Genomic DNA, 14,377 nt, shown 5'->3' with positions numbered 1-14,377 from the left:
CCAAATATACATATTAAATACATCCTACATTTTGAACTTATAATATATGTCATGCTCATCGCAATTGGTCAAGTTGCATACGTCCGTCTGTCACTCCGTCTAATTGACCATTTCGTCCTTCTGTGGATATGTTTATGTAGATGCGTTGCTGGGCATGTGTTTCTGAAACCTTCAAATATCGCAAAAATTAAAAAAGTTAAAATTTATTTAATGTTGTTATACAGGGTATATTAAGTTACTGCGGTCGTAAGTAATACGCAGAGGGTCTTAAGATAAGCGCACCTTTTATTATCAATCTGATCGATGCAAAACCATAATCTAGATTGATCTAAGCCTGTCTGCCCATCTGCCCGTCTGATGTCCGTCCATGTAAATGCATGTGTTCAAGTCATAGCTCGCAATTTTTGAGATATTTTGTTCAAATTTTGTATACTGACTTCCTTTGACCCAAGAGCGAACGCTATTGAAAATAGTTTGAATCGGTTTACTGTGTCGAACACTTTCCATATAACGGCCTATTTTGAACAATCGTTATATGGAAAAAATTGCAATTTCCAAATTTTTTGACAAAAGGGGTCAAGTAATAAAATTTTGGCATTCTAAATTGGTGTAAAAAGTTTGACCTGGCTGCGGCAATTTTTTGAACCCCCTATCATATAACGAAAAGTAAAGTTCATATGACAAAAGGGTATGATTTCCAATGCTTCATGATGAAAATCAAATCATAACAGTAATTGAGAATTAAAAAAATCAACTGCACCAAATTGGGGCTTATTTTTGGGATCCTACGCTCTATAAGGATTTTCACGAAAATTCTGGTTTTTTAGCGCAGAAAAGTCAAAGTTTTATTATGTTGCGATGAGAGTTGACCCATAATAGTCGTGTGATACAAAGATTAGCTGGGGTGAATAGGCACCTCAAATTTTGAATCTCTTGGACACAACCATTCTTACGGGAAGTAAGCTTTCAATTGCGAAAGGGTTACAGTTTTTAATATCCAGTGCCGTAACAATAAGTTCATATGAAAACAGGATGTAATTTTTGTGTTCTATGGCATAAATAAGAATTGCGTTAGACAATGTAGGGTATTTAATATTCGCCCTAGGTCGACTATAACGTTTTTCCTTATTACATTTTATTCTCTTGTCGATTATTTGATAAGCAAATAGAGATCACGAGAACCAGGTTGACTTAATTGGCGTAACTTTACACCGGAGTATATATATCTTGTGAGATCTTTGCTGATCGTTTCTAAATAAACAAGTGATTAAAAGGGGTACTAACTAACCTTGGAATATTTTAGCTGCGTTATGGATCTAAAACGAATTTTCTGTGCGTTGCAAAATTACTCATTGACTGATTGAATTAATGGGCTAACGCGCCGAAGTGATCCAAGCTTTCGAACATTTAGAAAAAATAGTATTTTATTAAAGTGGTTCAGCGATTCGTAAGACTGCCTAAGTGATAATTATATTGATTTAGTTTAGTATTAAGTCTTGTTTTTTTTTTTTTTTTTGTTCAATTCTAAATCTGTGGTTTTATGCTAATGGTTTTTAGGTTTCTAGATCTCTATGCATGCCAGGCTAATCTATAATTATATTTTATATTTAATGTGAAACTTATTGTATATAAATAATGTTTAGAAAATGTTTTATTTAATTTCTTCGGCGATCGGTCATTGTCATTATCAATGTCTTGCTTGGTTACGAGATATTGACCTTGAATAGAATATTTTATTGATGCCTACTGAGCTCTTTTTTTTTTTTCTGTGTTTTGGTTAATTTTCATCAATGAAACGACTGGAGAAATTTCAATTGCAATTGAGTAAACAGAAGAAGAAATAAAAAAAAAAAGAACAAAAAAATGTTTATAAAAAGCTATTAGCAATTAATCTCTTAATAAAGATCGCAACCGATAATGACACAATAGTACAGTGAAGAGTTTTTCTTCAATGTTAAGTTAAAATAAAAAAAAAAAATAAATAAATAAATTCCAAAATTATAGAATTGTATGTAATAACAAAATAGAATAAATGAAATTACTGTAGTGGGCCAAGGCCTACCAGGTTCGCTTAATACGCTCATGCATATAATAAGTTTTCAACATAAGGCCTTGTATGAGAAGCGCTCGAGAAAGTGGTCCGATCTGAACCATATTCAGTACTGTTCGTGTTTACGCCAAGCCACGTCCTTGCCCCAAATTTCATGAAGACATCTCTAAAACCTGTGGTCTGTAGGATTAAAACCAGGAAAAAAAGGAGGACAGACGGACAGACAAGCATAAATCGATTCACAAGGTGATTGTACATCGATCGGCATAATAAAAAGCGCATCCACCTCAAATATTTGCGGCTATAGCATACTTCGGTGGTGTAGGATATAAAAATGTTTTCGAAACTAAAAAAAGGAACTAAAAGAATGAAAGAGAAAAGTGAACTGGAAAAAACAAAGCATTATTGAATTTTTCTTTCATAGTAAAAAGGAATTCGACTAAAACTCATTGATCCTTGCTACCAATCTAAAGTGTGATGGAGTTTTCAATAAAGCCGATGATAGCCTTAGATAGTTAGTGCTTTAAGACTTTAGTCTAAGAGTTTATTGCTCTGTCTAAAGCGACAATAATAACAGTAATAATAACAGAAATAATATTTAGTACATTTTTGTGATATGAAATTTTCGATAAAACTCAAATACTTAGTCGACTGCATAGTGTGGGCATATACTGTTTACGGTAGCATGATCGTAAAGATCGCATTTAAATGACAACAAGTATTAATTTATTATGTGAAGGAAGTGAATGTATGAAATCATATACAAGTATAGTTGCTTTTGCAAATTGCAGTGGATCAGTCATTCATTACTCTTCAAGCTACGGAAAATACTTTTTTATTGAAAATATTTTAGCCTTTAATTGTCTTTTAAAAATATGCAAGGACAAGGATATCGCATAATATAGAGCAGGTGTAGGGATATCTTGCACATGTGGTAGACCGCTGTTTGGGAAAGGCTTTAATTGCACTGAATTCCTGAGATAGGAAAATACTTTTCCAAAGGGATTGGAAAGCAAGCATTGGCGGTTATGGGGAGATATTAGGGGGTTTTAATTACCGAACATGGAATACACTTTTGTTAAAGTATTTGAATTTTACCTATAAGGCAGTTTAGATGTTGAAATGATGGATTTGCGAAAATGATTTATCGGATAGCGGTCTAAGCGTACAATTTTTAATGAAAAGACTTTAATTGAATTTTTTTTTTTTTGTGTAAAAATCTTCAAATCCTCTTTTTATGACAAAAAAGAACTTAAACCGAACTAAAGTGAAATCTTCGCCTCTTCTTTCTTTTGGCTCTTATTGGCAAAGGCACCGATTACCAAAATTTTGAAATTAATCGAATCGTCCCCTTACGTCTTAAGGTATTTGCACACTTCTAGGTAAGAAAGCTGAGAGATGTTGACCGATAGAGGCTTGCATCAAATTTAAGAAAACAAATACTTTCGCTTATTTCCGTTAGCTTTATTTACTTCCTGCCCGGAACAAGAAGATTAACACATATAAGAGAATCAATTTTTTCGAAAACATGTCAATAAAACAAAACAATTTATTCATTTTTTAATTAACATCACTTTAGGTTTTTTAAATTTTGCTTATAATCATATATAAACTTATAACTTTTGTCTATATATATATATATTATAAAAAAGATTAAAATATTAAATATGGTTAAAATATTTAATTGCATTTCATCTATGAATGTTAATGAAGTTTGATTTTTTGCATATTTTTGTAGTCGCTCTGCGCAGCTTGCATCTTACAGCTAAACTGCTATGTGACGAAACTGGTTTCATATTATATAATATAATAAATTTTAAATTTTTTTTTTTTTTTTTTTTGGTGGATTTTTATCGGATGGTTATACACAAATTCAATTTCAGTCGAATCTGGATTTTAATTCAAATCAAAGTTTCCGTTTGATGATTGAAGAACATGAAAATGCTCTAATGACGCGCCATATAATAGCTATGTTTGCATTATTAGCAACGTTTGTTAAGTAAACTTAAATTGAATTAAATCTTTGATTAGTGAGCACGCGATACTTGATTATTGTACATTTTTCTGCATGTGGAAATCTGCTACTACATGAGGTAATTACACCTAATGCGGCTCGTTTTTCTTTTCCCCTTTTATTTACGAATATAGGGCTTAGATTAATTATTAACAAGTAAGGAACTAGTATTCCGCGAGGGTGGAATTTTACCCACCACTATGATTTCGGATTCTACTCTCCAAGTTCTTTTATTTGATACCCATATCGCTGTGATTATTAAGAAACACTTAATCGGGGTCTCTACCATATTCATTTTAGATTTAACCCATTTTTAGGCAGATAATATATCTTCATTTGAGGAGTGTACAAAATAGATTTAAACATTCTGTGTTGTTTGCCTTGTATGCGAAAGTAAGTATAAAACCTCAAGAAAGCGAATCAAATAAAATTTAATCAGTTGTAAGTTTGTGTGATTGCATGGCCATTTTGACCCATTTTTGCACGTAAAGAGTAGAATGTTACATAAAGTAAATGTGGAAAATTTCAGTCTTCAAATTTTAACAACTTCCGAGTAACAAGCAAAAATCCAAAAATGTTTGTAAAAAAAAACAGAGTTGTTTTGCGTTACCGCACTGCGCGTTTTCGCTTCGACCGATTTGGCCCATTTTTAATATCAACCTGCGCGCAGAATCTTCCAATGTTTTTACCAAATTTGAAGACGATATCACCTTTTTTGCGACTAGGGGTGTGCCAATAACAACGCAGACGGACAGACATGACTTAATCGGTTCAGAACTTCACGCAGATCAAGAATATATACACATACTATATCTATATATATATACTTTGTGGAGTCTCTGAAGCTTCCTTTTGAGTGTTACATATATTATGGAAAAAAAATTCACTATATCACCATTTTACACTGCTGGGTATCAAAAAGAGTTAAAGAACAATTATTCCAAAATTGTGTTTTCAGTTGTTCGCGTCATGTCGTCTACTTTAAGCACATTTTCTATTGGGTCACTATTGGTCTTCTTCAGGTTTCCTAAATTGACATCAAGCTTATATTTATATCCTACAGCAAAAATATAGGTTTTTGCCCACGTACGTAGCACTCGCTGTGGCTTAATATGGACCCATCTGTTTTTACACCGATCGATTCTGAATTGCTTTCTAAATCGATTTAAGGATGTCCGTCTGTCTGTCCGTCGGATGTTTGCCTATGTATTTTTGTATGCATCGCGCACATCGCAGAAATTTTGTGCATGGGCGATGTTCCGGTGTATTAAAAATGGATTGGAAGGGATCATTTTTACGATCACTTCTCGTGTTTGAAAAATTTAGTTACGTCATTAAAATGTAAGTATAGATAAAAAGTTAGTGATGTAATGTACAGGAAACGTAAGTTATGTCAATGAAAATTTTCAAAATTATTTATCAAAAATCGCAATTTAAGTCAAATGGGCCGAAGTCCCGAATGCCTTCTCATATAACCGTGTCTACGAAAAGTTAGCCACTATATGGCTAATTGGTCTACAGTAATAATTTGGCACCATATTGAACGGGGCCAAATTTGGATGATGTAGGCTTATTTTCTGTACCCCGCCCCAGGTGAAAACTAAGTCTTTTTTTTTTTCTGCATATTTTATGATGTAAATTAATCTATATCCACAATTTGCCATTGAAATGAACTGGGTGTTATTCGGCCTACATGGGCCTATTTTTCGGACTCCATGTTGCATAAACTCGCGTACTCGTAAAAAATAAGATTTTGTCAAAGTGCAATTTTTCTTACGTTACGGTGGACATAGTTCCACAATAACAAAGTCTTCGATAACTTTTTTCTAAATTTTCGAACTCTCTTCCATGTAAACAATAAATATATGCATACAATAAATATATAAATATTGCTATATTATCACGAAAACAAATGACGAATTACCTTAAGCGAATGTACAAAGAGTCGATCTTGCTCGTCTAAATGGCCCTTAGCAATTCTATTTCATTTCCATACATCAGGATTGCTCTAGCTTTGCTTTCATTATGATACCTCTTGTTGCTAAGGATTTGACAGAGAAGCTACATTTTGAAGTTATTTTCGCAAAGCATTTGCAAAGTTTACATACAGCCAGGGACAAATAAATACTAATCTCTTCATCCTTAGACGAAAACAAATAAGAAAAAAAAATATATTCGGTTTTCGCGAAATATTTTATACCCACAAAACTAAAACCTGATGCCGGGTAAAATAAACCGGCTGTTGGTCGTGTGCTCATTTTTGTATAACCGCAAATTTTGGCCCTTCTGTAAATCTACAGATTACGCGTAGAAATCTTAATCTTTTCATCGACTTGACATGTTTTCAACAACGATGAATATTTGCTGGATGTGTTTTGAGGTCAATATAATATTTATAATAATACGATCGAACGAATGTTTGCATACACAGGCGATCCAAATTTTTTATCAGAAATTTTACTATCACAAAAACAAAACTCAAATGAAACTTTACCTATAGGCTCGCAGGCTTATGTTAGCGGATCACATTTGGAAATGGGCGAAACGGATTCGCTTGCTTTGAAAAAAGCAGTTTTAATTTTTTGTTTTATTTTTTTAATATAAGTTCTTATAGATATTTAAATTAAAGTGTTTAATACTGGCTTTGTTTAAAAAAAGTTTCAATTATTGCAATAAAAAAATTGTCTGGTTATCTGAGATAGAACACAGCTCTTGTAAACTGTAAGTACAGTTAAGAATTAAGTATTAAATGTGTTACATAATTTATATATATATCGGCTGCAATACCAAATTGTCTGTTACACCTGTGCAAAGACTCAGAGATTTCGTTTTTAGCATAAAATCTCAAGCTGCGTTGAAAGATTTGCTTTTATGTTTAAACAATATTTGCTTAACGTATACTTTAAACCGGGATTAAGATAATGCTGGATCTCTCCAAATATTTTACTATATTCAAATTCTATTTATGGCCTTGGAGTCAAATTCATTACCATTCATTTATTCTCTCTCTATGATTCCAATAAGGGTTCTCGCATGGGAGAAAAAAACAACAAACGCGATACTATTGAACAGTTTTTCTTATTTATTCGTGACTTTTACATAGTCAAGCGACAAGCAAACGCTCTGCCTAATGGCAGATTCAACTTTTCTTGGTTTTTAAATGACAATAAATCTTTAATTTTTTTTCATTTTCTTGATGAAATGCGTGCTAGATATACTAAATTAAATTTTTAGGTCACAGGTTAATTTCTAGATTAAAATATGGCAATCATAAAGTTTTCATAAATAGTGAAAACGTGCGTCGATTAACTAACAGGAATGATTGTCGTGTCGCAATCATTTCAAATATATTTTCTATAAAACTTTACGTTAAAAGTTTTTCTTTTTCTTCAATTTTCTCATACTGCGATCCTTTTGAAACAATTTACCAGCAGGAGTCTTTCCCTGCCGTGCCTGGTGTCAAATCTACACAAACACTACTCACCCCTTTCATCCTTCCTAATCTACAACCCTCCTTGACGAACACAATACGCGCGCATACAGGGGATATCTCTGAGTGACTGGTTATATATATAAAAAAAAAAAATTTCTCAGAATTCTGACTGTTCTGGGAGCATTAAACCTATCTTAGTTCTTAGTGCGATGAAAAGCCAGCATCAGAAATGAAATCAATTTTCAAACATGTCACGCCAGAATTTCGAATATACATATGCACAGAACTGTATGTTATGTTAGGTGTGTAACTTTGCTTCTGGTAATTTTTTTCTCGGCATCCGGGGCTTTATTGCAACATTCGGCATATGTGTTAATTTTCGTCTCAGTGGTGCCAGTTGTTGTTAATGCTGGTCCCCAAAGTTGGTTTCATTCGATTGGAATAAATCGCTTAGGTCTATGGTCCACAGTAATAGTTCGCGATCGTGGTTGTTTGTGCGTTCGATATCGAAATGCAATCATTGGTCACGCGACAATGTCGAGAAATCCATCACAAAGCAATTTGACCTTCAATCGAGAATAACTTTATAATGCGGACATAAATCGACTGAAGTATGTTGAAAACCGGTCAACCTTGCTGTATAAGGCCTAGATTTGTTTATTTCCATTGCCGCACACCGGTGAAGCCATCTCTTGGAGAACGAAACACCTATTGTTAAGTGTTACAAAGCGGGGGGGCCCCCGCTCCCCACTGATTCTCTTGTTCCTTTTTGCTATGGTAATAAAAAAAATGATTCCAAAAGATCGAAAATTGATCGCAATCAATAATGAAAATTGAATCGATTGTCACATAAATTCTTTTTTTGATCGACAAGAGTGAAAATTCAGCTTCAGAAAAATATCGCAAATAATCTCTTTTCCAACATATGCTTCTCATATAAAGCAACTTTTCTTTAATTTTTAATAAATGCCATGAAATGATCTGCGTGCGACATGAATTCAATCTCCGACCGTTACCTGTACACATTTGAAAGTTTTGGAAACAATTTTACTCTCTTTTTCAGATACATATATATGCATGCAAACAAACAAACATACCTATATACATGCGTGCATACATACGTAAACACACGTACGGTGGCAAATACGGTATTTGTTTTTAAAAATTCAATTTGAATATTTTCTCTCCCTTACTTTTGTCTTGTACGGTCTTCCTCTTGCGAATTCCATTTCAATATTAATTTCGAAATAAATTACATCGGTACAGGTTATCCGATTGGTATTATTTTATTATGTTTATAAACAGTAATGTGCAAATTTTTGGACGCATGTTATGAACAAATAAATAAATAAAGCTTCAAATCACTTTAAAACGAACACCGCTCGTATAAGGCGTTAAGAGTACTACGGCCCAGTTATGTAAAATGTTCTTTATAATTTATAAATATGAAGAAAACTTCATGTTGTATATAAAAATATACCACTAAGAGGCTCTTTGCAAACTGACTTACTTAACTTAATCAATCGACTGAGATTGATTTCATTCTCTAAATGAATATAAGCAGCAATGGATGAATATTGTGAAGAAGTGAAAGAGCAGATCCGAAAAGAGAGATATATCAGCAGATGAAAGGAGGGTCAAATACGCAAAATGCGCCGACGTGAATATAGGCGTGGGTAAGTGAACAAATCGAACAGAAGAAAAGGAGGTAGATATAAGAGCGGACGGTTGAAGGACATATAGACAAAATGAATAACAAATATATCGACAGAGGGATAATGGAAAAAACAGATAGATCGTATGCGAAGAAAATTATGACCAACTTGACACTTAGCAGAGAAGAAATGAACGAAAATGTATGTAGACACAATGTAGACCGAGTTTGAAATGGACAACTCTGCCAGGCAAAGAAAACAACAATCAAGCCGGAGAGACAACGGGTAAGCAGGCAGATAGGATGTGAATGAAAAGATGGTTGGAAGTACAGGTAATCGAAAGAATAAATCAAAAGGTGATCTAAGAGATGAATGACCAGACAAGGAAATGGTTAGAGAGATGAATTGATGTCCATGAATGGACGGCGAAAGAACATTTGACAAACGGATAATCCACGGAACGGGGGGAAGTAAATAGACGTTGAAAAGTATATGAACAACCAGACATATAAATATATAGAGAAAAATGAACTGGCAAGGCGAACGCCAAGCAACGAGAGGGGGAAGGAGATGCATGCAGGCGTTAACTGAACAGATGAACGGACAGAAAAATTGGCAGAAAAAAGAAACCAACTGAGTAGAGAGATAGACCGATTAAAAGCCAAAATAGACGAAGAGACAGCTGGACGGATAGAAAGTGCAAAGTGCTTAATATGCTGAAAATCTTAACCTAATCAAGTTTATAGATTCTAAGAAGATGTTAAATGCAAACGAATGTTTTTATCTGTACCGGAAGCTATGAAAATTCGATCTACATCTACAGCTGTGAATAGTGAGCTATAAGATCGTATACCGGCATTATTCATAACTGCATGCAAGACGCATGTTATCAATCTCTTAGTGGGTTTAAATCTACTTTTTGACTTAATGTACATTTTCTTCTTTTTTTTTTTTCAATTTTCAAAATTCTATTAATTATATCCACAAATCTATACACGATTTAATGCTGGTCGCACTGGATGATATTTATTTAGTTTACGATTTATGGAATTTATGCACATCTCTAGATTTCAATATACACACGTTCGCACTTTACTATTATCTATGTATCCACATATATATGTATATATATGTACATATATATATATACACGTACTCTACGGTATACTCGTTCAATCAATGCTTATTTAGATTTGTTACGTTTTACTCAACCTAATGATCACTCGCGCAACTCTCTTCGGCATCATTATGCACATGTACATGCTTGTTGTATTCATGTAGTGGTTACAGTTTTATTCTATTTTTATTATTTTCTAAACACGAATGCCCCTCAAAATATGTTTGTATGTTTATGTGTTTGCGGAGATTCTAACGAGAGCGCATATACTGTACTTTCTATTTTATTTTGTTTTGTTTTGTTTTTTTCGTTTTGTTCTGTTTGGATTGCCGTTGTTGTTGTTGTTGTTTTTGTTGTTGTCGTTGCTTTTTTTTTTTTTTTATAAATCAATTGATATTTTTCTTAAATTGCATGAATACGCGCGCGTTTGCGTTCTCTTCTCTGGACTACGGGCTATGGCTATTCTTTGTTTGTTTCTTTTCATATTTCTTCTTCTTTCGTTTGTTTTTTCCTATAGTATTATGCATACATGCTTATCCACACATATATATATATGAGTATTTGAAAATGTTTTCTTCTTTTTTTTTTTTATAACAGTTTTCTAAATAATAAAAAAAAAAAAAAAATAAATGAATAAGTTTAGTTAGTATTAGTTTTGTATTTTGATTGTTATTGTTATTGTTATTGTTATTTGTAACGGTATATCTATGATTGTGTTGTTACAGTGCTAGCAGAGAAAACGTACACAGTAGTGATCAACAACAACAGCCACAACAACAGCAACAGCAACAGCAACAGCAAAATCATCAAGCTAGGTCACAACAACAGCAACAACAACAGCAAAAATCTCAACGCCAGCAGCAGCAACATCATCAATCGCATCAGCACTTACTGCGTCAGTCGCTGATCAACCTTACGAGTGCTCAGACCGCTAATACGTACGCTGCCAGTTATTCCGGTAATAATAACAATTACGAACGTAGTAGCAATTACGTTAACACCGCCAATACCGTTGACGGACTTCAGGCAACACAGACGGAGTGCGCGAACTCCGCGCGTGATTTATTACGTAAAACGTCAAGCGATAGTGGTAGTAATTTACATAAAACAAAATCGTGCAGCTGTGAGTCTTTAAAGACTGTCTCTGCATCTGAAGCCACATCAACAACTGCCGCCGCTGCTGCTCTACCCGCCACTAAATCGTTCCAACCTTATACCAATACAAGCAGTGGCAAAGGAACAACAGGGGACGGCCTTCTAGCTGATCTAGACAACGAATGTCTTTTGATTGATGCCAGTAAGGATCGTAAGACTAGCAAAAGTGCCAGCGATAATATTTATGTACACCACTACAGTGTAAACGGTGGTGGTGTTAACGCTAGTGCAGCCGGTGATGATCGACGTTCGCTGCACTACGAACACATTAGTAATCGTTACAGTGGTGTCTCCAAACAAAACTCATACGATAGTAGCTCACCTCAGCAATTATCCTTAGCTGACACTCGTTACCGTCAGTATTTGGATAGTACGAATCCTCCCAGTCGTGTCTCGAATAGTCCCAACAGTAAAAGTAGTAGTCTTGCGATAGCCGACGATTATCCCGATTCCCATGCTCATGGTGATTTCAAGCATTTAGTTGTACATAATTTCAGTAATTCCGATCCGATAGCTCAGACCAGCTACAGTAATCATTATTTAGAGGACGCGGCAAGCAAGGCTTGTCCGTTGCTAAAGAGCCATTACAGCGATTGCAATATTTATGGTAAGAACGAGCTTGATGTTGCATCGTTAACCGATAAACAGCAATTAGTTAATAAAGCCTATATATTCAAGTGCATTGCCAGTAGTCCTTCGTTTTTAAAGACCAATAAAATCAAAGAGCAATCTCGTAAATTGCGTAACTTATCATTGAAAACACGTCCAACGGCTAAAAAGAAAAATCAAATATTAGCGAAAACGAACGCTGTATCAGATAATTCATTACATCCGGGTGATAAATATTTGAATTTGTATTTGGTTGAAAAGAGAAACGGTCAACAGCAACAACAATCAGCAAATACCACGTTCACCTCACCGTCAGTGGCTTCCGGACAGCAAGTGCCCAGCAGACATAGTACACAGTATATCGTAAACGGGGCGCTTAAGTCCGTTTATCCCACATATCGTTCCTCAATTAAAAGTGAAACAGCCGTTAGTGCCATCTTATCCTCAGCCGCCGCCGCCGCAGCCACTGCCAATAGTAGTGAGCAACAGCAAACGCAAAAGCAGCAATTACCACATTATCTTGGCGCTAAGCAGCAGCAGCAGCAGCAGCAGCAGCAGCCGCATTATAAACAAGCCAAAATTAATAATAAAGGCTGCAATCTGGTCAATAACGGTAATAAACTTAGTGTTAGCACTAATTCGTGCAATCGTCTGCATGCTGGATCACCTCATGCCATATCGCCAAAGAGCTCCTTATCGAGTAACGGACACCTTAATAAATATTGTTTGACGGATATAAGTCGCCGAAAAACCGAATTCAACCGTCAACTTAGCGCACCGACTGATTATACGCATCATTCCTCTAGTAACGGATCGCATCATTCCGCTAACGAGGTTGCGTACGGTGAGTCAACATCAACAGTCGCTAGTGCGGGTAATAAAAATCAACATTACCAGCAGCAGCAACAGCAACAACAACAACAACATCAGCAACAGCAGCAACAACAACAACAACAACAACAACCGTATCAACAACATCATACACATTCACACAGGCGCCATCAATATCATCAACAACTGCAGCAACCATTACAGCCGCCGTCGTCATCTTCAGTAGCAACAACAACAATAATTACAACAACAGCCGCAGGAGTTACGACAGCAGCACCACCAACAGCTCATTACACAGCTGCAACAGTATTAACGAAACCAACATCGAACTCGTGCACAAACAGTTTTAATAGACGCCATATAAAGCGTCAAAAAAATACTAAATTAAATGAAAGGTAAGTAAATTCTAACTTCTAGTGATTTGTCTAAAAAGTATTAAGTCTAACTTGGCAATGTGTATGCAAGTCATACATAAAAGAGGTAACAATTAAATCAATAGAATAAATGTACAAAACCAAGTTGGTCTTCTTAAGTCTTTTTAGCCCGCTTTTAGTTACCGTCAATTAGATAAAAGAAAAATCTATATAAACCTTACTGACAGAGAGATAAGCTTAATAAGGTTAAAAAAAAAGTTATGATATCCTATTATCGAATCAATGAAATGAATGGAATTATTGGTCTTCCAATGATTTGAAAATTTTTTTTTTTTGATTAAGTCAGGGAATCTAAAAAATGATTAAAGCTAACCCATGTGTTAGTATTAGTTAGCCTTCAAAAGTTCATTATGTTAAGAGCAAAAGAAACAAACGTAAGAATGTTATTTTTTCTATATGGCTTACAATTTTTTAGACTACTTCAACTAATTACACCTTGTGGAGGCACGTGCGTTAGACCGGAAGCTTAAATACCAGCCCCAATACGTATATGATTTTGTTATTAAAAGCAGTTTAATGTGTGTATATTTGTTACATTTTTGTTTGTCTATGCAAACGATTGCAGCAATAGATATATATATATATATATAGTGGTATCAGATGAAAAATATTTTCGAAAAAGATCCGATTAAAATCAAATAGAAAGCAAAACAAAAAAATGAAAATGTCATAAAACTACTTGCGTAAGGCATTCAACTGTTTGCTCATACATAAACAAACTCGCACGCACACACAGAAATGCTAATTATTTCAATTTACAAGCTAGTCGTAGCATACAGCACATAACACACGCGCAAACACGTGTTTGTTCACTCCCATACACAACAAAGTTATTTGCATAAACAAAAGCCGCTAACTAATAGAGTGCCTTCATCATAAAATGCAAAGCTAGGCAAACGTGTACTGAGAACTCAAGAGAAATTTTCGCGTTTTGAAACACCTTCAACAATTTGACAATTATTTTTCCAATTCACCTACGCCCTATAGATTTGGTTTAGAGATTTATGTTTCAATGCCATAGAATTCGAAGTTCGCTCATTTACTTCTCCTTTAATTTGCCAGAATTCGAAGTTAGCTCG

General features: G+C 34.6%; 1 protein-coding gene across 1 annotated transcript in view; it reads left to right on the top strand.

Moving 5' to 3' along the window:
• Positions 1 to 14,377, top strand: part of LOC119635852 (homeobox protein 13) — a gene marked incomplete at its 3' end in the record, with an annotated part of 80,247 nt that overhangs the window by 26,000 nt on the left and 39,870 nt on the right. The window contains exon 3 of the mRNA XM_038030865.1: positions 10,995 to 13,259. Within this exon, the coding sequence (XP_037886793.1) occupies positions 10,995 to 13,259 (2,265 nt within the window). The remainder of the gene's footprint in view (positions 1 to 10,994; positions 13,260 to 14,377) is intronic.

This window comes from Glossina fuscipes, unplaced genomic scaffold (assembly GCF_014805625.2).
Source record: "Glossina fuscipes isolate IAEA_lab_2018 unplaced genomic scaffold, Yale_Gfus_2 27, whole genome shotgun sequence".
NCBI classification, from domain to species: Eukaryota; Metazoa; Arthropoda; class Insecta; order Diptera; family Glossinidae; genus Glossina; species Glossina fuscipes.
The sequence above is the reverse complement of the archived record's forward strand: the minus strand, read 5'-3'. Positions and strand labels throughout refer to the sequence as shown.